The sequence below is a fragment of the Trachurus japonicus genome, chromosome 10, assembly GCF_045865225.1.
Source record: "Trachurus japonicus isolate A0001 chromosome 10, Traja_1.0".
NCBI classification, from domain to species: Eukaryota; Metazoa; Chordata; class Actinopteri; order Carangiformes; family Carangidae; genus Trachurus; species Trachurus japonicus.
In genome coordinates this window covers 8,224,327-8,250,680 of record NC_140916.1, presented here as the reverse complement: position 1 = coordinate 8,250,680, position 26,354 = coordinate 8,224,327, and the positions used below count along the sequence as shown (strand labels likewise).

Below are 26,354 nucleotides of genomic sequence, written 5' to 3'. Positions count from 1 at the left end.
CGGTTGTTGCAATAACACAAAACAAAGTTATTGTTTTCATAAATCAACATAATCAATTGTCTGGCAGCTAGACGGTGCTGGTCAGGTAACGTGCAGTTGTTGTGTTTTAGTTAGTTAGACGCAGCTAAGATCTGAATATATTCATTCATGAAATGTCTTTTAGTGAAGCTACAGTGAAGTAACCCTGAACTCCTGAAATATGTTTTATATTGTTTGTGCCAGTTGTTACGCACTGAACAAGATGTTAACTTGAAAGATAAGATAAAATAAAATAAAGAGGTGTAGCTGACTAAAGTTTTGCAGAAAATGAAAACATAACTCACAGTGGGGGCACATCTTTTGCCGTGTGGAAATCGAGGCCACAGAGGTTTTCAGACTGAGCGCATGAAACATTGATGTCCACACCATCAAACCCAATGTCTCCATCTAGGCTCATCTCCTCTGTCTGATCCTCTCATAATGATGAGACATATGCCTCTAAACCCAATATTCGCAGGGTGTGTTATGATTTATTTTGTGCTCATTAAAGAGGACTTCATGAGGCAGTTTATTGTGGTGCTGCAGAGTCTGTTATGTCAGAGCTTTCATTCATCAGCTCTGTGTTTGAGTCTCTTTTGGTCCTTTTGTTTGGATGTGTGTGTGTAAGTGTGTGTGTGTGTGTGAGCATTTCAGCTTTGATTGTAGCCATTAAAATACTGTTTGTCATGTCATTAGAAAAAAAACACCCTGAGATACATTTTTTTCTTATTGTAAGCCCATTACCTGGGCAGTTTCCCTAAAGGACAGTACACTAACAAATACAGTGACCTTTTCACAAGCAGAATAAGGAGTGAACAAACCTATAATCATTTTCTATGTGCTCATTGCCACCCGTCCCTTCTGTTCATAACTCTGTGTAACGGTGCAGCCATAAGAGTCTTTTCTCTTTGATGGCAGAGATTTTTATTTCCTCTGCTCATCATAGCGCCACACCTTGAGGACATTTTCCAAAGCGCAATGTGAGTGAGTAAAGCTGCTATTAGAGAGTCGATATATTTGATGAAGTTCATGGGTTACTGTACAGACTGCTCTGTGGCCTGTCAAGAGGTTTTAGTGTCTGGAAAGGCAGATCACAACAGGATCCTCACCTCTGAGAAAACCACACTAAACTTTCCTCTTTGTAATAAAGCTATACCATCACATTCTTGCAATATATCAGTTTAAAATGATTTTCTCTTTATTCTTTCTCCTCCCAAATGCTGCTGAAACAAGCTGCACATTTTACATTTCACCCCTGTTACTCCACTAATTCCCACTGGAAAACTCCTCTTCTTGCTTCTTCCACACAGTGGTCAGAGTTCAAGGTCTGCTGTGAAGCTGCAGCCCTGAAGTCAGTCACAGATACATGCTTCACCAAAGGGATACTTGCATAAATTTTTGCTTTTTCTCTCATGTGAAGCTGTCATTTTTTCAGCGCTTGGATCACATGAATACTCAGTGACAGTTTAGTTTCTGTCATTATTGGGGTCACAGTGTAAGACAGAATTGGTAAAATAAGACACGTCTCTCTTTCCTAGTTAATTTTAAGTAATTTGATTGTGCTATATTTAAGTTTACTTGACATCTCTGCAGTCTTGTTTCTGTATGAGCAAATATTAAATGACAAAACAGATGTGTTTTTCCTGCCATTGCAATTTTGGGTGATTTTATGCATAAAATGAATACAGTTTTTTTTTTAAACACTCCCACGGTGGGTGCTTTGTAGAGAACTTGACTCGCATAATTTATGGATTTGACTGACACGTTGCGTTGAGAAAAACACCATCCAGTATCGATGGGGAATCCCTGAGGGTCGACAGGACTGAAACGGCCTAAATGAAACCCAGCCTGTAACAAGAGTGAAAAAAACCCAGGCTTTCTATCTGTTTTGGCAGATACAAGTGTCAATGACTGGTTGTACGCAGACAAAAATTGAGCTCTTTGGTTGTTTTTTTTTGCCTTCACGCCCGGTGACAGCCGGAGCTGGAGGCCTGTTGTTTTCAGGTTTGTCTGTCTGTCTGTCTTTATTCACGGCACATTTTCATGGACACAATATCCCAGCAACACCGTGGTGGCATTTCTTCTTTTTTTTTGGCACAAACACTCTCTGGGGCTCAAGGATGATGATTAGATTGTGGAGGTCAAAGGTCAAGGACACAATTTTAGCCTTGTGATATATTGATACAGTAGTGTAGAAATTTCCACTGGGATTCAAGGGCAAAGTGGTCCGAAGGTCAAGGTCACGTTGACCTCAGACTGTTCTCCTGTAGCCGATAATCAAGAATTTACACAGCAATTGTGACCAAATTTCAGACAAATGGTGAATATTTTATTTTATGTATTTCTCCACATATATGTGACAGGAGTGGTGGAGGCAGACAAGTGCGAGGCAGTGATTGTGGTTTTGTTTGTTTCTGCAGGTTTTATCGGACACACTGGCTACCCAGGTCCTTGTGAACACAAGTACTGTGGCCTGGGGCGTCACTGTGTGGTCAACCATGAGACAGGCCAAGGGGAGTGCAAGTGCTTGGACCACTGCAAACCGCACTACAAGCCCGTGTGCGGTTCAGATGGGAAGCTCTACCAGAACCACTGTGAGCTCCACCGGGCCTCCTGTCTGGGCGGACACAGGATTACCATCACACACAGTGAGGAGTGCTTCTACAAAGGTAAGAGCTCCTGTGACCTTTCTTTAATGCAGGCTGTGTGTGGACCAGTGGATACTGTGACTTGCTCTGTACCATTTTTAAGTGTGAATTCCACCAAATACGTATATTTTTAACTTACTTTACTTACTCCCATGCAACACAAATACTTAACCGTAGTGTCAGCGCCGTGCTATTTATGTTAGACAACATAGGACTGTTTTTCTTATGACATAAAAAGAATAGATAAATGAGAAATGTGAATAAGAAAACTTAATCAGTGTAGAAATGGAGAAATAACTGAATCATCTATGAGCAAAGAGACTTGAACTGGGAGGGAAATTACAGTCAGCCAAATGCTGGCATCCAAGCTAGTCTTCTCCTTCAGCCTTGTTGGCAAATAACCAACCGTCATTAAGAAGTACCCGTCTGATTTTCCTCTTGGCTGGTAAAATCTCCATTTTGGCATGTAAGCATAAATAGTTCGTACCCTGGACCTAAATGACTTATTGAGAAGATTTCAAAAACACAGCAGCAACACTCATGGGAGGAGAAAAATCAGCTCACCCATATTCAGTGAATGGACTTCAGACACAAATTGCTCACCATGTCACACAGATGGCACACATGAGCACATGTTTCTACTGTAATTTCACATTAAAGGACACCCAACGTACTGGACTACTTGCATGTCATTCTCATTAAAGAGACCCTGAGAAGTTTGCTTTTGGTTATAAAATAGTCTCATATTAATGTGGATGACTCTACATTACCCACACTTTTTAATGGGTCCATTTTCGATAAATATATCGTTTTGTCTTCATAGTTATTTTGATATTATTGGTGGTCCACTCGCCCTGGTTTCCGCTGCCCGGTTGGTCATGGCAATAATGCCACCGGATTGCAAGTTGGCATTGTTTATATTCGGAACTACTACTTATAGGCTTAGGCTCATGGGAAATGTATTATGAAAACACTTCCGCTTTCCAAAAGTCCTCGTAGTCACTTTAAATAAGGCAGCAACCTGTTAGCTTAGGCTGTGGAAGAAAACCATGGAAACGCATATCCTGACTCTGTCCCTCGTTAAAGAATCGCTCTCAGCACCTGTAAAACTCACTAATAAAGTAGTTTCCAGGCAACCAGTGGGAAGTCTCTGTTTATAGCTATGTAATTGTCTAGGCATTCATTTTTATTCTTAAAGTTCACCAAAGTGTTAATAAGTGTGATTTCAGAGGAACTGGTATAGGCACTGACTGCTGTTTTTTTGGATGGATCCTAAAATGTAAATGTATTACTTTGTGGCAGCATCTTAGAAAAGGAAAGCTAGGACTTATGATTCCTCATTTCCGTCCTTACTTTAGGATTCGGTATCACAACTTGTTTAATACACGCCGGTAAAGCTGCACACAGTTAAAGTGGCTTCATCAAGCATTTCACGCTCTCATGTTGTCATAGAGAAAAATAATGATGTTGGTGAATCCATATGGGAATATTATACGGGGAAAAACATGAAAAGCAGCATTGTAATTAGGATGCTATCTCTAATGTTCTCAGCAGAATAATTACCATTCTGAAGTAGATTCATGATTTACTGCACGTCTTAATATTTCATGTCAAAATACAAACACATACATCAAATGACGCGAAATCACACGCCAGTGTAACAAAACATTTCAGACACAACGTACCGCAGAACATACAAGATATGCTGATGTGAACTGTTGACAAGTTTGTAAAAAAAAAAGCTGCATGGTAAATACAGCATAAAGAACAAAGGACACAGTCTTGAACCAGTCATATAGCTGTTTGTGAAATGCACAGTTCGGTTTAGAGGCAGGAGCAGGTGGTAGAGCTGCAGTGTTCATATTTCCCCAGAGAAGCTTGACTGCTCTCTGCCATTTATTGTATAAACACAGCAATTATTCTTAGTCCCTGGAAACAAGGCTACTCTCCCTTTTGTAAAAACTAGACATCACTAAAGTAAGAGCTCCTGACACTCTGCACCTTTTGTTTCCCTCAGGGTAAAGGGGAATAGCTGCACATTGCTCACAGACAGCATATTCATAATATTCATGAGCAATTGACTGAGAGTCTGCAGTGATTTGACAAGGTTTCTTACCTCACTTACTTAGTTTTGAAAACTATCTTCATAGATGACTAGGTATGCCTTTGCATCCTTGTATTGTTCTACATTAAACTCTCTGTGGTCCTCCATACACAGAGCTTTGGGTGGGGAGTGTAACATCCTTGGATTGTTAAAACCCAAGACAAAAAAGAAAAACACACAAAAAAACAGCACATCCTCCTTTCCAAGTGCGCTGCTGAAATGCTCAGTTTAGAGATGAACAAAGCCAAACTGCAAGGAAGGAAAACGTGTACAAGCTTTTTTTTTTTTTTTTTTACAACAACTCCCAATGCTTCACAAGTGCCAAACAAACCATCTGAAAACAGCCACCTCATTGTTTGGCATACATTAAGAACAGCCTGTGCAGACACAGTGTAGGTAAGCCAACATGAACAACCAAAGCATCTGTTTGATTCCATCACAGAACCAAAAAAAAGAGGGGAAAAAAGGCAGTCAGATCAATGATACATCCCTGGTGGGTAACAATCCCAATCAGCCTCCCTCGTGTGCCCTGTCCTGTCAGACCACCCCCCCTACACCCAATCAGCATCTATCCGCAATGCAGAGTGGGATATTTGACCAATGTCAAGCAATCAATATCAGATCAACAGGAGCCAAAGGAGGAATAAAAAAAACACAAGCTCTTTTTTTTCAAAACACAAGCCCTTTTTTTCTCCCTTCATCGTGTCCCTCACTCTGTCCAGATGGGTTTTCTTTGTACTGTGACTGATGTATAATCAATTTCTCATTGGATGAGATCGCCAGGAGGAGGAGGACGAGAAGGGAACCTGTTGGCGTAATTAGCAATTGCAGCTAAAGACAACCCCCCCCCCCCCAATGCTTTTAGATATTCAAAAGATAAATTCATAAATCATAAAAAAAAATCTGTTGTTTTCCCTGTTAAAGCTTGACAGAGGCCAACAGAGGGACTGACTGAATGATAAACAGCTGCAGAGAATTCATTCTTTGTTAATACTACAAAAGGCGCCGTGGTATTCAGAGGAAATGGATAATTGAGCAAATGTAATAGAGCTTACAACCAAATCTAGATGTCATTATGATTCAGAGGTTATAAGTGGGTAAAATGGAATGTGCCCTCAGTGGCATGTTAAATGTGTCACTTGATTATTTGTCCTCCAGGTAATGGGTTCAATTTACCTAGCAGTATGGAGATATACTCATTATCACAGTGTAATAATGAATTTCCAGCAGTTCAGTATGAGTTACCTCCACCAAAGAGATTATGGTTTTTGGTCCCATTTGTTTCTCTGTCTGCTTTAGGTACTATAAAATCTACTTAACAGATTTCAATTAAATTTTGTAGAAAGCAAGTGATTACATTTTAACCATGTTAACAGATGGCTCCAGGGATGCCACTGTCTGTCTGTCAGTCCGCCATTTTGGCCCAGCATTAAATTCCTGAAGAATTACTTTGCACATTGCCATTAAACTTTGTTAAAAACATTTAACTTCCCCAGAGGACAAAGTCTGTGAAGTTGTGAGATTCCTTGACCTTTCCTCCAGGGCCATCACGAGGTTGACATTTTTGGTTTTTGGTAAAATGTCTCAGCAGCTGTTTGACTAATGACACTCCCATCAGCTTCAGCTGCACTTTGTATTTACTGCCAGTTAGCTAATGCCAGCATGCTAATAGGCTAAACTGAGGTGGTGAACATGGTAAACATTAAAGCAGAAGTAAGTGGTCCGGTCGTTTTCGCTAATGCTGCGTTCCAGGCAGGCTTTTGAAATCGTAAATTACAGCTTCAAGTCACAACTTACGACTTTGTAGCGTTCCAGGCAACCCACTCGTGTTTTTCCGACCTGTTTTACCGGTGAAAGTCACTATAACGGCCACTCGTAACTTCAGACCCGTGAACTCGTACCAGATCGAACTGGTACGACTTCACGGTCGGAAAAATACGAGTTTCCTTGAACGCACCATAACAGTCCTCGTCCCTACGTCGCCACATTCACGGCGTCCCTTGGCTGCACACACAGCCCTGCATGCCGTTCTCTCTCCTCATTGGATAAAAACTGTAGGATACGATAAATGTTTTCTCCTGGGCTCAGAGCAGAGCAGAGTGACTGACAGACCCGTGTTTCAGTCCAAACACTCTATGTAAGTGATTGCTGTCGGAAGATATAACTATTTAAGACTTATATTAACACAAATATATCACTTACTTCTGCTTTAAAGCTGCTTAAAAAAATCAGCATGCTACTGTGTGTCATATTGAACATGTTGTGCTCTTGCTGGCCACTACTGTAGATGGCTCTTGGCTCTTACCTGTAGCTCAGTTTCATTTAATATGACCAAGGGGAAAATTACATTCTGGACTGGTGTAACTTCACACTGACTGTTTGTCACATGTAATACAAACCGTGAGGACTAACTTCAGTACCCTGGACCTAAATGACTTATTGAGAAGATTTCAAAAACACAGCAGCAACACTCCTGGGAGGAGAAAAAAAATAAGCTCAACCATATTCAGTGAATGGACTTTAGAAACAAATTGCTCACCATCAGCTCAGATGGCACACATGTTTCTAATTTCACAGTAAAATGTTAATCCCGATTCTTTGTATTGGAAGCCCCAGAACAAACCAGAGAAGTCTTTCGTACAAAAGTAGTAGAGTTTACTCAGGTCACAGATAAAGTACATCAGCGCTGGACTCGGAGTGACAGAGCTCTCACGGATCTCGGTCAGGAGTGGACGCCCAACATACTGGACTTTTTACATGTCATTCTCATTAAACAAGGCAGCAACCGGTGAGCTTAGCTTAGGCGATGGAAGAAAACCATGGAAACGCATATCGTGGCTCTGACCCTCGTTTAAAGAATCACTTTCAGCACCTGTAAAGCTCACTAATAAAGAAATTTCCAGGCAACTAGTGGGATGTCTCTGTTCATAGCTATGTAATGGTCTAGAGACATTAATTTTTATTCTTAAAGTTCACCAAAGTGTTAATAAGTGTGAATTCAGAGGAACTGGTATAGGAACCGCCTGCTGTTTTTTGGATGCATCCTAAAATATCAAACTATTACTTTACTCTGGCAGCATATTAGAAAAGGAAGGCTAGGACTTACGATTTCCATCCTTACTTTAGGATTTGGTATCACAACTTAATACACGGTAAAGCTGCACACAGTTAAAGTGGCTTCATCAAGCATCTCATGCACTCTTATAGGCTAAACTGAAGTGGTGAACAAGGTAAACATTAAAGCTGCTTAAAAAAAATCAGCATGCTACTGTAACTGTGTCATATTGAACATGTTGTTGTGCTCATGCTGGCCACTGTGTTCTTGGCTCTTTAGGAATGTTTACACCTGTAGCTCAGTTTCATTTAGTATGACCCATGGGAAAATTACATTGTGGTCTGGTGTAGCTTCACACTGACTGTCACATTGTACGACTTAAGCTACTCCTCATGGTTTGTATTACAAATTGATAGCTGATGTACTGATTGGACTATTCCGTGCCGTGAGGTATTTCTGCATCATCAATGCATCATCAGGACCAATGAAGGGGGAACAAAATTATTCTGGTGATTGACAGCAAGTCCATCTGTTTGTTTGTAATTATATTGTCTAGTAACGACTCGCTCTCTAGAAAACAACTATTTATGATGATTTTAGGTGTTATTACTGGAGGCTGCAAATTGATCTCAGAATAATGCGAGACAGAGATTAGGCGCTGTGTCTTTACAGGCCACAAACGAGTTGGATTTACCCTCACTTGTGATGACGCTTGTGGCATATCACCATGGTTACCAAATAATTGACACCAACGTTTGCTTATTCTGATCGATGATATAATTGCTTCCTGAGCAGTTCACAAACACAACATGATGGCATTTGATGGCAGTTTATTTTGTCAGTTCATATATAAGTCTCTTATCATCTGTCACAAAATATCGTGCTTGGCTGTTTTTTTCACACCACAAACAACCTGCACCAGATTTTGTTTGGATGTGTGGACAACTGAGACCCTGTTTTCATGTGGTCTCGGTCCAGTTGTTTGGCCCAGACGGAGTTCAAGGGATGGCTTCTTCGCCTGCGTAAATAAACCACACCTAACTCATCAAAAGCACCAGAGTTTATTTTAACCAGACTGAAGAGCATCGTGTTTGGACCTGGAAAAAAAACACAGCGCTTGATGTTTTGGCAGATGTCTATACTGTCTTAGCGCTTTCTTTTTGAAAATCCTTTTGAAGCTGAATCTGTCATTGGAAAGATTGTGTCATTTCTTTCCAAGAAGGTAGTGCACTCAGCCAATTGACTATAACGCTAAGCAAAATGCATTCAGAAGGATTTTATTAGGTTCATACTGCCAGTGTTTTTAGCGGTGCGTGTGACGAGCTGATCGCTGATTGAATAATACATTTTACTCCGAAATGACACATTTTGAAAATACAGGGTTTGAATGTAGCATTCAAATCTGTCATTGTTGAGTGCATACATTAGCTATTTAACTGTCCAACTTGATTTTTTCCAAACATTATAATTGTAATCACATACGACTTTGATGTTTATGATTGAGACATTCACTCGGTTGTTGCCCCCGATGCAGCGTGAGAGCTTATCATTACAGCAACGTAAGGTCTTCTCTCTGTCCAGTATATTAAACTGGTTGTAATCGTATGTCTGTAGGCTGTTAAATTCAAAACACAATGCCATAAATGAACTGTCAGTGCCAGATGGATGACATGCTGGCTCCACGAACGCTCTGCTGACTGCCACAAATTGGCTCATACTTTCCTTGTTGTTAGATATACAGAACCTAATGAAATGGCAATCAGCCGGTCACCGATGGTCTATTTCCACCATTTATCAGCCGCTAACATTCGGTGGCCACACAATCAGTGCAAACCCTAGTTTTTTTAAAAAATTATTAATATGCAGGTCATCTTATTTTAGTTGCTTATGTATTGAACGGATCTGAAATCCAAGTTAAACCCTCCAGCCCTCTACTGCACTACTGCTGATTAAACACAAACCCCCCTCCAAAGCAAATATTCATGAAACAGTGCATTAGAGTTATAGCCCCCCCAAAAATTATTATATTGTGTTGATATTGTGGATTTACATATTTATTTCTCTTGAGTACTGTATTATATTGCTAGATGAGAATTTGAAGGGGAATTAAAGTGCAGTTCCTGTGGCTTGTTGTTTAACAGAAGCGTTGAGATTGTACAATTACCCACTGTATTCAAATGTCACAGTGATGTCTTAATGAGAGACCACATACAGTATCACCAGTCTGAGGCATCTCATGATCACTGAAGATTCTGCTTCATATTAATATGACATCAAAATAATTAGTCCCCATGTGGAAATGATTGCTCTAGAGCTGACATCCATATGCAAAGAAGAGGAGCCACTGTTGGTTGTGGTCCCAGTTGGATGGCTCTATGTTGGAAATGGACAAGACTTGTCAGTCAGACCTTGTCTGTTCCTCTTATCTGCCGTGGTAGATGGGATAAAAAATGACAGCCATGTGTTGACTGAAGCTTCTCATTAGCACTAGGTAGAGCATATGACCCCCATTTTCCCTTCGCTCTGAATGGCAACTTAGCCAGGATCGGATCTGATTGAAAATTAAGTGGTGCACAAAAGCCTGTCCAATCTGCGGAGGGGCAATGTGTGCATGAAGGCGAGCAATCTCTACAGCAGGCAATTGCCACAAGCGGAGACAATTAGGGCTAAGGTTGTGGCACATCAAGCAACTGGTTTCAGTACATTCAGCACATCCAATTATCTGGGAGATCATACATTTAGAAAACCTTCAGACATTTGGCTCCCAATAAACCTTATGTGCCTGAGCATCTCAGTTTTTTATTTACTACTACCTACTGTACGGTTGCACTACATCATTTGCTTCGCGATTGCATCACCTCGGTGGGGAAGACAGATCAAAGTTTTGCATGGGCTTTGTTTCGACATTAAAATGAACTAGAGTTGTTGGATTTCATCATACCGGTATGAAGTAAAATACTCAAAATGGTCTGCTGCAGGCTTCATTTAGTCAGATAAAATAACGTCATGCAGCGTTTTGAAGGATCATATAGTCTACTCAGGTAAAGATGGATGATAAATGGATGGATAGATGCTGGACTGGGGAGCTGAGTATACATGCTGTAGGAATTACTGACAAAATGACTGATATCTCAGAGCCGAGAAAAGCACTTTTACAATTAAAATGCATTTGCAGCTGCTTGACGACCTGCACTGTGCTAATGATCTCACCTGCACCCTTGCTGCTCATGTCTCTGAGCCTTTTGAATCCTCAGCTTCCTTAAGTCATGTGTTTATCAGCTATTCCCTGTGTGGCTACAGCTAATGATTGCTTTCATTGTTAGTTATTCTGCTGATTATCTTCTTGATAAATCAGTCTCGTGGATAAATATTTGGGAAAAATGTGAAAAACATCCACTATGGTTTTGTGAAACTGTTCATGCTTCGCTGCTTACTATGGCAGAAACCACAGATGAGGTGAAAAGATTTTTTTGTCATTTTTACTTGGAAAACAAATTGCACCCACAATTACTCTGTTATCCAAATCCTTTTTCCAATTAACTTTCTATTTATTGACTAATCAATAATTGGACAGATTGTTGTTACAGTCTAATTCACCTGGCCAAATGACAAGTGCCAACAAGCTTGAAACATGAGCCCACAATAACCCAGACACAATCTTATTTAAACATTTGCTGTATTAATTACTGGAATAACAGTTGGGTTTGCTTATTGAGTTTTATTTAATTGTTTTGCTTTGGTAAGGCTTTGATCCTGAATAGTTTTTCGGGATCAAAGTTAGTGCTTATTTTGAGCCAATCACATCCATGCACGAGACACTGCCACAGTTTGGTTTTGGTGAAGAGAGCCCCCAGGCTCAGTCCCTTACGTCATCGCAGAGGAGCAACAACACATGACCAGGTGACTCTGGTTCACACTCCAACACAGTATGTGGCGGTAATGCACCTTAACGGGAAAAGAAGCGGCTATAAAATGGTGGATACATCTTTTGAGTGTCACAACCCCACGGAACGACTTGTTTCACTTCCAGAATTAGATCCATTCAGTCCGATACGTTTGGAAAGTCTAGAAGAGCTGCACAATTAAATTATTTTATTCCCGTTCTAGTTAGCCAAGAGCTAAAGCGGAAGTTAGCTGGCTAGCTCAGCGGAGGTCTCTAGTGCACCCACTTCCGGTTTCTTTCCGAATGCGAATAACGAATCCGAACTCGAATACAAATAATTGGATAATTGGATAGCATTTAGAATTCAATTGTTTAATAGAAATTTTCTCAAAGCTCATTCATTATAGGCTTAAAGACTGCATGAACAGAAATTTAGTTTTTCTTCTCTCATATATTACATAGTGATAGGCTTGTCACAATTATTACATAATCGCGTGACCGCAATTATTTTGTATAATCTCTAAAATCGTTTCCATTCATCTGTATAAAAACAGCTGGATGAAACTTACAGAAATGCCATATTTCCATCACTGTTACCTCGTCGTTTTTCACCATTCTTTTTCTTCTATGGCAGAGATCTTCAACAGGGGGTCTGTGACCCCTAGGGGTTGGAATTTTTAGTTGATTAGGCAATGTTTTATATCTTTTAGTTTCTACATTTATGGTTAAAAAAAACACATCAATTTTGAATAGCTTGTCTGCACGATTATCATGCAATCGACAGACATTGTTGTATTGGTATCAGTTAACAAGGTCTGTTTATAAATGGTAGTGGCACGGCGGCCACTCTACTCACTGTATCTGTAAAACATGAATATATGAACCTGTGTATTATTTGAAAAGCTTAGTAGTGAATGCACTATAACAAGGTATGTTTATACAGGGCATTGGGCCAAGTTTAATATAATATACAATTGTATACAATAGTAGGAGTCTCTGCTCCATCGCTCCATCAGTTGGGGGTCCTTGGCCTGAAAAACATTGAAGACCCCTGTTCTATGGTATCACGACATGAGTGGAGCGCCAAAAAGTGTTTATCTGGAGGCCAAATTTCTTTTTTTCGTCGACCACATCTTGATTAGCATCTATTGACATTAGCATCATTGACTCATTTGCAAAGCCTAAGGGCAAACAGAAATGTAATTTTAATATTTGTTTTAGTTATATGTGCCAATGTTTAATGCCAATAAATGGTTCTTCTTCTTCTTCATAAGGTGTATGTGTATTATTAAACTATGTTTAGGCATATACTATGGCATAAAATGATCAGAAAAAGACAATTAGATTTGTTAATCGCAATAATTTGTATGATAATTATTCATCAACTAAAATGTCATGATTGTGACAGCCTTACAAGTGACTGTCATGTATTTCTAATCTCGTTCAGGGTCCTAGTTTAATTCAATGATCAATCACAACCTTGATTTATTCAAATCACAAATGGATACAGGCTGTTGTTTCTGACTTTTCTACACATACCCACAAAAAAAAAAAAATATATATATATATATATATATATATATACACATACATACATAAAGGAAACTGCAAATAAACCATAGCTTTAATTAATTCCTAGTTTATATTTAGTGGTCTGTTCATGATAGCTTATTGTGTATGTGGCTGTGGGCTCTTATACTGTAGATCTGTGTGATGTGAGCACTGTTTTAAATCTTTATTTTATGTCTGTTCTCTGCACAAATACTAAAAAACCCTCAGAAGGTTAGATTTAAGAGCTCTCTTTTAAAAGAAGAAAAAAATCTCAATATATCATAATTACACTTTATATTTTTCACCAAACCCAACATGCATATGCCGCACAGCAACGATGAACATCTGTAATGAGGTTGTGTCTATGAAAGTAAGACTTGTTGAACTAGTGCTTTTGTTGTTTAGCTGCTTTCCTGGCGTCTCCGCAGAGCAAACTCTTTGTGGGTAAATCCCTCGGGGCGCTGCCAAGAAAAACATGCTTGTGAAGCATCATAGCTTTCCGGCCTCCAGAGACCCTCCACCTTAACGATGTGTCTGCGTCTTTCCCTCCAGAGAGGCAATCCACTGAGCTCAGCTTGTGTACAGTAAAGGGCTTCAGAACCTCCTGTGTGCTCTCACTTTCTTTTAATGACTCTGTGGCGCCATTAACGCTGCAACCTCTGTATGAGACCTGGCATTGTCATCGACAGCAGTGCCAAAGAACAAGCTCCTCATTAAAATCTAGACCTGTGGATCATTAAGTTTGCAAGGACGTCCAAACCCATTGTGAGCTGCAAGATCTCGTTGTCGGTCGACTCTGAAGTTAGAGTTCATGTACTTTGTGATCTGCTTTGTGGATTGAAGGTTTTTTCCTTGAGGATGAGATTCACAGATTGAGTTATGAAAGATATGTTGTGATGATTTTTGATAGATTGAAAAATAAGCATCACATTTTTTCAGACTTTTAATTCTGGATTTTGGATATAAAATCTCAAGGCTGTATCAACTGGTTAAATGTTCCTCAGGGCAAAGAAGATTAATGCTCCAGTCCAATCTATCCAGATTATGTGCTCATCAGCTGTGTGTCAGATCAGTTGATGCAGGATCAGATAGGTTTTTTTTTGTAACTAAGAACAGCGACCCAACACCATGAAAAACTAAGCCTACACACTGCCACACGTTTTTTTGTTTTGTTTTGGGGGAGTGGGGGGTGTCTGTTACTCTGAAAATGGATATTTGTGACTACAGCCTTATCACCGTGAAGAGAAAGAGAAAGGGGCAAACAAGTCATTACATGAAAGATAAAGATGCTAAGGGAGAAATGCACCAGCAGCCTTGAACATCCTCAGCCTGTACAAGTTCAGAGCCAGTCGTCATTGTGGCATTTTCAGTGGTCAGTGAGTGAATTGATGTTTGACACGATTCAGAGAATGGAGAAGCACAAGGCCAGGATCGCAAGTCGTGCTGCTCGAAAGAATGACATGAAATTAGTTTCTGCAATATTTTTTGAATGCTTGTCGTCTCTGTGACTCACTTTCAAATGAGTAACTGAAAAGGCTAATTGTTCAGAGCCATGACATTGAGCATTCATAAGTCCGGCAAATTGATGTTTCAGAGCATTTCATCGTAGGAATTTACTGTATAGGAGAATAGAGTCTTGTAAATCAGTGCCTTTACAGCAAAACAAAGATGCCATCGTTTTTCCAGCTTTTTTCCCCCCCCCTCATGGACATGGACATCGCTAATGATGGTCATATCATATCACTGAATACATGGCACCGTTAGCCTCCCTTATTATAGCTGAATGAAGACTGATGCAGTAGAAAAACAGAGTAGATGTATGACATAGCTGTAGGGACCAGCACTGGCTCATTTGTTGAGAACTGATAAGGTAAGGGAAATTTCAGAGCACAATGGTCTCATCACTCTTTGTGTCTCGGTTGTGCAGGAATAGCTTCTTCGCAAGCCGTAGTCAGGAAGGATGCATTAGAGAAAGGACGGAGCATAACCAATATTAATACACATGAAATTAGGTGCAGGAATGGGGAAAATAAGATGAGGGTGAAAATTCATGGCAAGGTGAATCAGAACTCCTGACTGTGTACACAGTGGAAAATCTTTGTTTTCTGGGTAAACCTTCTGCTGTGTAACACAATATTTACAGTTTTCTGCTTAGGCCTCCACAATCACCAGTTGCAATCAGATGCATTTGTCTTGCTTGTAAAATTTATCTAAGGGTAAAATCACAGAACTAGACCTGCAATCATGGGCTGAGTAAGTTTCATACAGTAAGATACAAGCATGAGACATGTGTGGGATACAGTGGGGGATTCACAGGGAAACATGAGGGTGAGACGGTTAATGTTTCCTGAACGACACAGTCCGGCCCAGTGTTGCTGTTGACAAGGTTGAGCAGCTACAGTAGAGTAGTGTAATTTTAAAAGGCTGCAGGTTCAGTCTGTTTATTCACAGCACTGACTCCTGTCAAAGTGACAAAACACTAAACCCCCACCGTGTCACCTAAATTAGCTGGCGAGTCATTGGTTATAGGTTTATGCAGCGGCTCATGTCATAAATAGGATTTGTTAAAAGCTGATGCCTTCAGTCTCAACAGTAAATTATGGCCACCTGAGCTGTTTTCCCTGCTTCATGTTCAAGGCCTTATGTTTCTATGTGTGTGTTTCTTCCTACAGTCCAAACAACAGGCAGTCTGGGTAAACTCTGAGTCCATTACACTTTTCAAAGGACATCTCTTAAAAATATGAAGACATTAGTAAGAATCATAAATTAACAGCTGCCTCCTAAAAGGTTAAGAGCATCCCGAGAAGCCCACACATTCACAAAATGCTCGTTTTACTTTCCATTTATTATACTGATGCTCTGTCAAAAAACTGACATTTCCCTTTTCATTTTTCTCTCTTTATTTGTTAAAAGAAATTGACAAATAAAAAGGGAGAGCTGAATATAAGTCCGATGAATAATACAGTTGGTCAAGGGAAGGATTTAATTATATTGAAACCTTCACCCTGTTACCTTATTTTGTCCTGAGCTGTCTTCACTTGGCCATCTTGCTCTGTCCTCTCACTCGAGCGTAGCCATCATGATGACAGCATGTGCTGCCATGAAGAGATATACAGTGTAGGACACTGGACATTGGTGATGTCATCCAATACTTCAATGAGATCCATTATTGTCAATGTGCCCTTGAATCTCGTAAACATGATGGGCTGTACTGCCAGTACTACTAATGTGATTTTAATCCCATCAAGATTAAAAGCTTTTTTTTTTACCCTTATCTTTTTGCTGTGTATATGTATATGTATGTATACCATCAATATACTGTACATTATAGACCTACATTATACAGGTCTGTGTTTCCCAGCAGTTCAGCATTAATAATGACTGTATTTATCTGGTTTGTGTTCACAGCTATATGAAAAATTGGAGCTAATATCATGACAAACTAACAGAAATCAAATAGCAGCTGTTTTCACATTTGGTTCACTGATCCAAAGAATATGAGGTGGAGCTCCATAGGGTTGTGGATGAATGCACTGTGTTCAAAATTTTTCTCTACAGTTTTGATTAAATTTGTCCCACTACCCCCATCTTTCCTGCCTGTGTGCATCTAGAAATAAGTACTGTATGTACCAGGTTGCTTTTTTTAAATACAGAAAGGTTGCCCTGAGGATATTCCCACAAAAAGACCTGTAATTTATTCAGCGTACATTTAATGATTGTTGTGCTTCCCACTTCCATTTTCTATTATTATTATTATTATTATTATTATTATTATTATGTGCATGTGTTCCTCCTGTGTTGCACAGTCTAGACACCCGAGGCTTGATTTACCCTATTTATAAGCACAATTAGCACCAGCTGCTTCAAAACAAATTATTTTGGCAATCGTGCTTTGCTGGATACTGTAGAGTGTAAGATGCTTTAAGTTTAGCTCAGTTTGTTTATTGGCTTTTATCGTGAACATGTCTCAGATAGTAAAACCACATTCAACTTCAAATACAAATGCAAGAGGAGCCGACTCAACAAAAGTATAGCATTGAGTTACAGTGAAACTGAATCTGAACATAAGACAAGAAAAAACACGAGTTCTGATTTTTCTTTTTTTCTAAGTGGATCAATCACTGCATTAAAGCTGTGTGTGTGTGTTTTTTTTTAAACCAAACACTGTGCTCAACTGCAGTCAAAAGTTAGCTGTTTTTTAGGAGATATTTTCAAAGATAACCACAAGCAAATCATAAATATTACATAAAAAAAAAAAAAAAAAACCTCTGCGCTGCATTGATTTTAAGGACAACAAGCCTGGCTTTGATATTAAAACACGAACATGTTCCTTTTGAAAGAAATGCTTTAATTAAATATTTCACTCACTCACACTGCTGGAGGAAAATGATATCTTTAATTATTTCATGATACACCACACCTCTACCACCCGACACCTACAGAAGTAGCAAGCTGCAAGTCTATTTATACAGTAGGTTGAACTGATGTATAACTGCGAGTGCAATTTGATGTAGACACCACACCTCCTGCACGTTTGCTCATCTTAAGATAAGGAACTTCTGTCTTTGATCGATGGGTTTATTTATAGCATGCTCAGCTTCAAAGCATCCGATATTCATTTGCATGTTCATTATGTGCCTAAAATGGCCAATTATTCCATCAAAGGCGTGTGCAAAAGGACTGGGCTGCGGATCCCAAACAATCATATGACAAATTAGCCAATTAAACATGTTTGATGTTCCTCCCCCCTGCAGTGCTGAATAAGAGGTTGACAGTGCAGAATAATTTAATTGATGTTCACAGGAGGAATTTCTGTTAAAGGCATGTAGCTACACCCACAGTAAAAAAAAATATTTAGTTCTCTTAACTAGAAAAAAACGACCAAATTAATTGGCATTAATTCAAGCAACATCAACACATGTGCAATGTTTGTTCTTTCACTGTTTGTTCTTTCGTCTCGAACTTTCCACTCAGGAAGTTTATATGACTCTTTAGACTATGGATTAATTTGCCAATTGAATCCTATTGCAAGTGTGTTTACCTTGAGTCAGTGGGCTCCAAGACCATTTTTGCAGTCGGCACAATGTGGCCTTTCATTAATGCATTGGTTGTGCAGACCATTATCTTGAAAAGTTTTCATTTTGTTGTCCTCAGCCTCCTCTCTCTCTGTCGTTTCCACCCCCTTTCTTTCCATCCTGGACATTAAAACCTTTGAACAATTTGGCAAAATAAAAGTGAGCAGTCATTGCCAACATTGCTAGAAGCCTGAGTGTTTGTGAGTAAATCGCAGAGAGAGAAATGGAGAGAAGAAGAGAGCGTAGAGGGAGAGGGTTGACTGGGTTGCTGCATTGTGGGCGTTTTTTTCTAATATCAAAGCGTTGACTTCATTCTATGTATAACACAGACCTTCTGACCCAGTGACGTGACAAATGTGTTGGATTTTCAGAGTGCGGGACAGTGCAAGAAAGAGAAGCATGTATCTCCTCTGAGGGAGGGAAAGCTAAAGTGGAGAAAAAAGAAACATAACTATTATCTCTGGGTAAAACAAGGTGAAGTTGATGTTTCAGTTCAGCCAGAGGAAAGAAAAGAAATAATTAGTGTGTGTGCATTAGCAACATGACTGTAATATTTTTCGCTTGTATGTGTAATTGCACTGGAGATTATTTTGCAAACTGTCAAGATGGTTTATATCAGATATTCAGTTTCAGGTAAAGATGGATATTTTATCTTACTGAACATGATTTGCAGGGCACAGGTTCTCTGCATCATCCAAGGAGATTTTCAGAAACATCTGATCTCAGTAACAGTTCGTTGTTGACCTTGGAAAGGGTTGACAAAGCAAGTTCCATCAAGGACCCACTCATTCACCATATTACAATGCTATCTTTAGTATGTTGTGCTTTCCATCTGTTGTGAAAAAGCTCGATGTACTGCAGCTTTTTGAGTGTATAACATAGGCAGGAAGGTAAAAATATAACATTGACACACCAGCTTTTTTTTTTAATTTTTTTTTTTTTACCTAATATCCTGTTAGCTCAGTGTTTGGTCTCTACCAGCTCCTCAAACAAATATCAGGCTCCACAGCAGGGAAGTTCTCTATGCCAGCTGGTTGCTATAGCTGATCTGGTAGTGTACAGTGGTCTTTATATCTTTAATCACTGAAAATTAATGAATGTTACCAAAAAGAAGGAAGTGCAGTGAAGTTGGGGGCTGTGCTGCTAAACCACAAACTCACTTTTAAAGCTGTAAAACTGAAGGGAGCTGCAGCTTTGGATGATAAATCTGCAGGTTCATAACTAGAAGTGCCATCGTTTACATTAACATTATGAAAAGAGCTCCTTTAAACTTCGTTACTAAGCATAATTATAATTTATGCTTTTTCATTAACTACGAATTTGTCTCCAACATTCTTCTTGGCAAGACCAAGGAAAAAGTAAAATATTACATGATGTAAATTTCACTTAAATTGATGTTAATTCAGTTAGATATTTTGCACATTAGGTGCAGTGCAAGGCTCCTCTGTGAATTTAGTATGTGGGTTTTTTTTCTCCCTCACAGCACTATCAGTTTGAATGAGAGTCTGTCAAAAGTATAAATGACTGAGCTGGCTGCCAATACGGTGGATTACACCATACATCAGAAAATATTCCTATTCCTGACAAAACATCAACAAGAAAAATACATGGGCTGGACACAGAAGTAATGCTCTACAATGCAGCTGACCTGGCCCCGTTTGCTCCGCCCCTCGGTCGGTCAAGGTGATCATATAAACTTCAAAAAGAAAGAAAGATACAGGATTAATGAAAATGTGTCACAGTAATGTTAGATATTCCTTGGACCAAGGTTGCAACAGACAGAAAATACTTTTTTTTTTAAAGGTATTGCAATAAATTAGGAAATTAATACCAACTGTAATTTACTGCTGGTTTTTAATGGCACTGAAATGTAACCAGATGATTTTTGGAGACATAATGAGACTTAAAAAAAACCAAAAAACAAAAAACAATCTGTGCAGAAAATCTGAAATAGTGAACACTGGAACAAAACAGGCTTGTTTTCATCCTTGTTTGTGAACCTGAATGCTGTGTGACCTGATCAATAAAGGCTGCAGACTATGCCATATCTTGGGCAACAAATCTATAGGATTCAGCTCTTTATGGGTCCAGCTATGAGTCGAGTAGCTAGATAGATGATAATAGAGTCCTTTAACCTAATGCTGACCCCACTGTGGGATGAAAAGCAGGACTCAGGAGGCAGTGTGTGTGATAAGCAGAGTGCACCAGTCAGTATAAGAATCTCCTTTATGGTCTGACAAAGGAGATGGTGGGGGTTTTTTCCCTGTTTTTTTCATTACTGTTTGTAATATAATACAAGCCACCACACAAACCTGCAGAGCTTTGTTTTACTTCTTTGAGCCAAAGAACAGACTGGAGTTTTATTCAGTCAACAAACACTTCTAAGAGGCTGAGCTGCTTATTAGACCAAAATAAACACCTATTCAAAGTCAAAAAGAAAAACCTTTTAAGATTACAAAAATACAAGTTTGTTGAAATGTAAATTAGATCATTTGAATTTAACAGTCGGTAAAACAATAAAAGGTCCAGTGTGTAATATGGGGGTAACTTTGCAGCGCTCACTCACTCGCTCGCGCTGCAAAGTTACCCACCTCTCCCGTCGGCAAAGTGACGGTGGCCTCTGAGGACAAAAAAACTTGTTTACCACGGCTGCGAGTATTTTAGGAGCATGGAGCGGTGAGATGAAGATCTAAACCATTTTACGATGTGTCTGCTGTTTCCCACTCCTCCTTCTTTCTGCACACGAAACTCGTAAAACGTGCTGTCTGGTTGAATCTTCCGTTCGGGCTGCCGTACAAACATGGTGGTGCAAGATGGCAACACTCTCTAAAGCAAGACACTTGCTATATGTATATATAAAAGAATCGCTATAAGGCTACATATACTGTATATTCAGATTTTGCCTTGCCAATTATTACACACTGAAACTTTGACAATTTTTTTCCACACTAGTCTTTATAACTCAGATATAAATGATAGAAGGTGCGGGAGATACAAAATATCCTCAATTCAAGGATCTACTGTACTTACTACTTCTGGAGTGAATAGCATGGTATTTTTAGTATTTTGTAGTCCTTGCATCGTATTATAATTATGTTTTTGGGTTGGTGTAACTCAGGATCAGTTGTGTCCAAATTTCATTAGACACTGAAATGATGTTGAACTTCTGTTCCCAGCGGGCGAGGATGTAAACTGTTAAAAATAAATACATCCACAGCCTCTTGCTACTTGTAAGAGCACCACAATTTATAGTGTTATATGTTATCCCATTTCCCTTATGACCACTGGGCTTCACTCTAACATGATTAAGTCTTTACATCCAGCAGTTACATCATTTATGCCCCCAACTCTACACACCTGAGAGATGTTTCTATGCCGACTGTATAAGCCCAGTCTGTCAACATGTGGCGCAACGGTGGGGGAAAGAGAAAAAAACAAAACAATATTCCCCATACAGTCTCACTGCGGTAGTCCAAATATAGACCTGCAGCTGTGTGTTGATTTGATATCTTGTGTGTTAGGCGTGTTCAGCCCCTGGGTCACTGTCCTCTATCATGTCATCAACAAGACCTGCCACTGAAAGAGTAAGCTCTTTGTAATCAACTCTACTGGGATCAGTTTAAGAATTGAACAAAGCCTCCTTGCCGTTGCTATCTCCTCCTCTTCTCCTTGTCTTTTATTTCTCTGTCTGACTTTCCAGCCGAGTCTACCGCCATCTCGCTCTCTTTTGTGTTTGTGGCGGCATAGAGGGTAGGTGGAAAACTAGTTTATAACAATCTGCATCTCTTTAAGAGATTAAATACTTATTTAAAAGTGCCTAAAAACATTTTGGTAACCCTTTAATTTACAGTCCGTTAATTAAGTGATAATGTCAAGAAATAGACAAGAAATAACAATTAATTGCATACAGTATAATGTCAAGAAAAAGCCTAGAAATAACGGTCAATTTCATAGTAATGTCATGTGCTACTGTCGTGGAAATTCTTAGCCGTTTGCTGTTGGTAAATAATGAAATAGAGACTTCGCCGGCGGACATGATTTTATTTCCTTGCAAGGAAAGGTCAGTTCGACCCAAGTGGGTGATGGTAAAGAAAAGACAAAGACAATGGGGAGACCGAAACACTTATACCTGAGGAAACGCCCCCTCAGGTATGCCACACCCCTTTGTCTGCTGCAGGGGCCGGTCCAATACTCAGACAGTGTGTTTTCAATGCTCATTTGTCTGTTGCAGGTATTGGCACCGACCCCCGAGGGTGTATTTTCACACCTTGGGCATCCTGCAGGGTTACATCTTAAGAGGTCTAGACATTAGAATACACAAATGGGTAACAAACAAAGGAGTTCTGATACCTTGGGAGGAAAGCAGGGGTTGGGGATGTCTCAAGTGATTAAAACAAAGGAATATTCAAATTTACCATTACACTACTGAAACTTAATGTTTCATAGAGGCAAAAGATTACACATGCTTTTCATGTTTTGAATTTCTTGTGAAATTAGAGAATTTTTCTCCACCAAGTCCTTGCAATTGACCAATATTTCTGGGGTATTGCTACACAGTCAATTGTTATTTCTTGGCAATATTTCTCAACATTATTATGGAATTGACCATTATTTCTAGGCTATTTGTAGACATTATGACGCAATTAATTGTTTTTTCTTGGCTATATTTCCCGACATTATCACGTAATTGACAGCGTGTAAATTAAAGGGTTCCCAACATTTTTTTATAAAAGTCTAGAAATGCATTGCAACAGTTTAATAGGACCTTAAATGTCATGCAGGAGTCAGGATGAGTCACATGTTTCACACAGGCCCGTTCACTGTCATTAAAAATGAACATGAGCTGTCAGAAGACACCACAAAGCCACAATAGACAGGATGTAACAGGGTTAAAAACGAAATCCCAGTGAAGTGGAAGCAGTCTTGTTTCATGCTACTGTAGTGTGTAGTAGTAGATGGCAGGAAGGCTGAGATTTAACAAGGATATTTGAAGGCCCTGAACACCTCTGGAGGCTTCTGTTAAAGCCTGGTGGTGAAGAAGCAGAAGCAGCAGAAGAAGAAGGTGGGAGAGGGGGGAGAGTTGAATCGGTGAGGTGAAGTTCGAGTAAAGTCCTGGATGATAATGATTCCCTCCAAGGTGAGAGAGGAGGGGTGGGTGAGGTAATACATCAAAGATTAAGACGTGAGGAAGAGCGGCGGTCCTGATGAAAGATGGGAGGGAGAGAATTACACCTGCATCCGGGGAGGAAACGGTTGTGACAGAGACTGAATGAAGGGAAGGGAATCTGTCTCAGGCTGTTACCGCACACCCAGAAAGTTATCTGTGTGCTACAGAAACAAAGTTCAGTTCCCCGAGAAACCGCTGATTACAGACTCATCAACAACAAAATAACCTGTGATGAATAACTCCCTGCAGTGGTGCAAACAATGATGTTTACTCTAAGTAAAAACAAAGATGCACTAAGTGTGATGTTGTTGTAATCGTTATAGTGTGAAGTGGTTATTAGTCAATGGATATTAGAGGCTTTTACAATAGAAGTGCACTCCATTTACAATATTTACATAACTTTAATCAAGTTTTTTTTTGTACCATAAGGTGTAATCACCCACCAGCAAAATGTCCTCCATCAGTTTCAGTTTATCAAGTCTGGCAGCCACTTTGACATGTGACTAACAATCATTTAGAGGCCTGTTCAACTCTAAATGTCATCGAGAGAGCTTGGCTTGTAGAAATTGGGTTGGCGGGCCTCCAAAGTTTCTACAGCTCTGACCAGAGGTGTTGGAAATGTGTTTTCAGTACAGCATGGAGAAAATAAAATAAACTCTGATCAGATGAATCACTAATACTGTACAGGCAGGTATATCATATTAACACAGACTTATAAGTATCTTTTTTTTTTTTTTAAACTTCAATTTTGTCATATGCGGCTCCATAACAGATGGACAGACTCCATCTACTGATCCAGACCGAGGGCTGAGGCCTTTCAAATCCCTTTTGGTGAATTAAGGTGGCCCAGTTCATTTTAAAAACTGCAGGTTTAATTTAAAACTGCGGGCGAACATCAGAAGATTTTAAATTAGATTTAAATGTTCTTTATTGATTGATATAGATTGTTGGGAAACACTTAAAGATACTCATTTACTGTACCACTGATATTTCACACGCCACATGGTTCAAATCCTCGACACCCTGACTCACTATGAAGTTGATGTTCATGTAAAGTTTAAAGAGGACTCTTGCTTTTTAATTCTTGTAGTGTGTTCACATCTCTCTGTCATCACCTTGCAACAGTGAACTGGCTGATGCAAAGTGATGATGGTGAGATACTATCAGATAGAGATAATTAAGCAAGTGAGTTCACAGCGAAGACAAACCACAGGTTCATTGGGGCTGTTACAGTTACTTTTACTGTCACTATGGAAGAGAAGCAACATTGCTAATGAAGAATGAGGATGGTCAAAAAGTGTGTTGGAAGTTACTTGAGTATGATAGATATTTTCCTGACTAAAATCTTTATCCAGAAATGCAACTACCTTGTTTTCTTTCTTCCCTACTGTCATCTACCCCCCTGGTTTATATATATAGTATATTCATAGATCCTCTCTACAACTAAAAGTTTTATCCAAACCAAACTCTGAAATATTAGCAGAACTCCTCTTGCTGTGCCCGTGGTCTGCTGAGGCGAAGTATTTCCTTTTTTTTTTGCATTTGTAACATCTTGGAGCGTGTGTGAAGAGTCTGCAGCCCTACTGCCCAGATATCCATTTCAGATTCAGTCAGGTGTTGCGGCAGTGACACCTCTAGTTGCTCTTAAAGATTGCAATCAGTGACCTCTGATTTGGGTAACCCAGTTGTCACAGTGTGCTGTCTTGATGTATTGTGAGCCGTGGCAGTCCCCAGACCCCTGGAGACAGAGATGGAAAAGCTGGAGGAGGTGGAGGGGGGGGGGCAGACTGTGGCGGGGCAAAGATGGGGAAAGTTTGAGCCGGAGTTGAGTCCGGCTATTCCAACTGCTTCACTTATTTTTTCTTTGTATAAATAAAACAGTAGTGCTTTTAAAGGAGCAGATGGAGGAGGCGGGGGCGGGGGCGGCGGGTTCACTCACGGTTATGGCCTCAGTGAAAAGTGGATGAAAAGGACATGGTTGGCTTTTTTCTTTTTTCTTGTTTTCCTCCCTCACTCAGTTTACTATGTTTTCTAAGAAGGATTAATGTGCATTTTCAGCTGTGGACTTCAACAAAAACAACGACTAGACAGTGAAACAACATGAGCAGAGATTTCCGTGTCATGCAGGCGCAGCAGGTTCTGTTAGTTTTCAGAGCTTTTTTTCTTAAGTCACAAAGCAACTTGCGATTCTCATGAGTGCCAGCTGGATTTACCGTAATTGTTTATGCAGGAGCTGTTTCAGTGTTGTGCGTCACAGTACGCATCAGTGGCTGTAGATTCGTGGGGTGCAGTGGTTTTCTCCTCAGGTGCTTAGAAAGCAGAAGTTATCACTACAATTTCAGACTGTTTTTTTTTTCTACATGCTGATGCCATCTCTATTCCATTACTCACATATCTGGAAAGAAGGAAAAAAAGCTCTGTATTACAGCAAATACAAACATTGCTGTTAGCCTTCATGCTTCATATAGCCTGCTCATCACTATCACAAAATGTGCCAGCGGTTCCCAGCGGATGGGTGCTGCTATCTTACCCCAGAGAATGCCATTATGTTTTGGTTCTCATGCAGAGTTTTGTTGTTTTTTGTCTTTACGAAAGATTTTTCAGGTTCATTTGAGTGGTACGAGGCCAGAGTGGTGGACTAAGTCTCATGATGGGGGAGTAATCGCTCAGCCACTAGCGGCTAGACAAATGTTTACGCAGAGTGAAAATAAAAAGAATATATCAAGAATAAGACAAATGGATGAATATAAAGACAAAGCCATACATGCTGTACATTTTTGCACAGCAGCACAAGTCTTTTATACAACCCACACATTTCTTTGGCTTTCCATGAGTTATGTTCAAGCAGTAAAG

At 39.7% G+C, this 26,354-nt stretch overlaps 1 protein-coding gene across 2 annotated transcripts in view; it reads left to right on the top strand.

Annotated features, from left to right (window-relative positions):
* fstl5 (follistatin-like 5) overlaps positions 1 to 26,354 on the top strand; it is a 168,469-nt gene that overhangs the window by 53,118 nt on the left and 88,997 nt on the right. For both annotated transcript variants that reach the window (XM_085789142.1, XM_085789141.1), the window contains exon 4: positions 2,439 to 2,687. In XM_085789142.1, the coding sequence (XP_085645268.1) occupies positions 2,439 to 2,687 (249 nt within the window). The remainder of the gene's footprint in view (positions 1 to 2,438; positions 2,688 to 26,354) is intronic.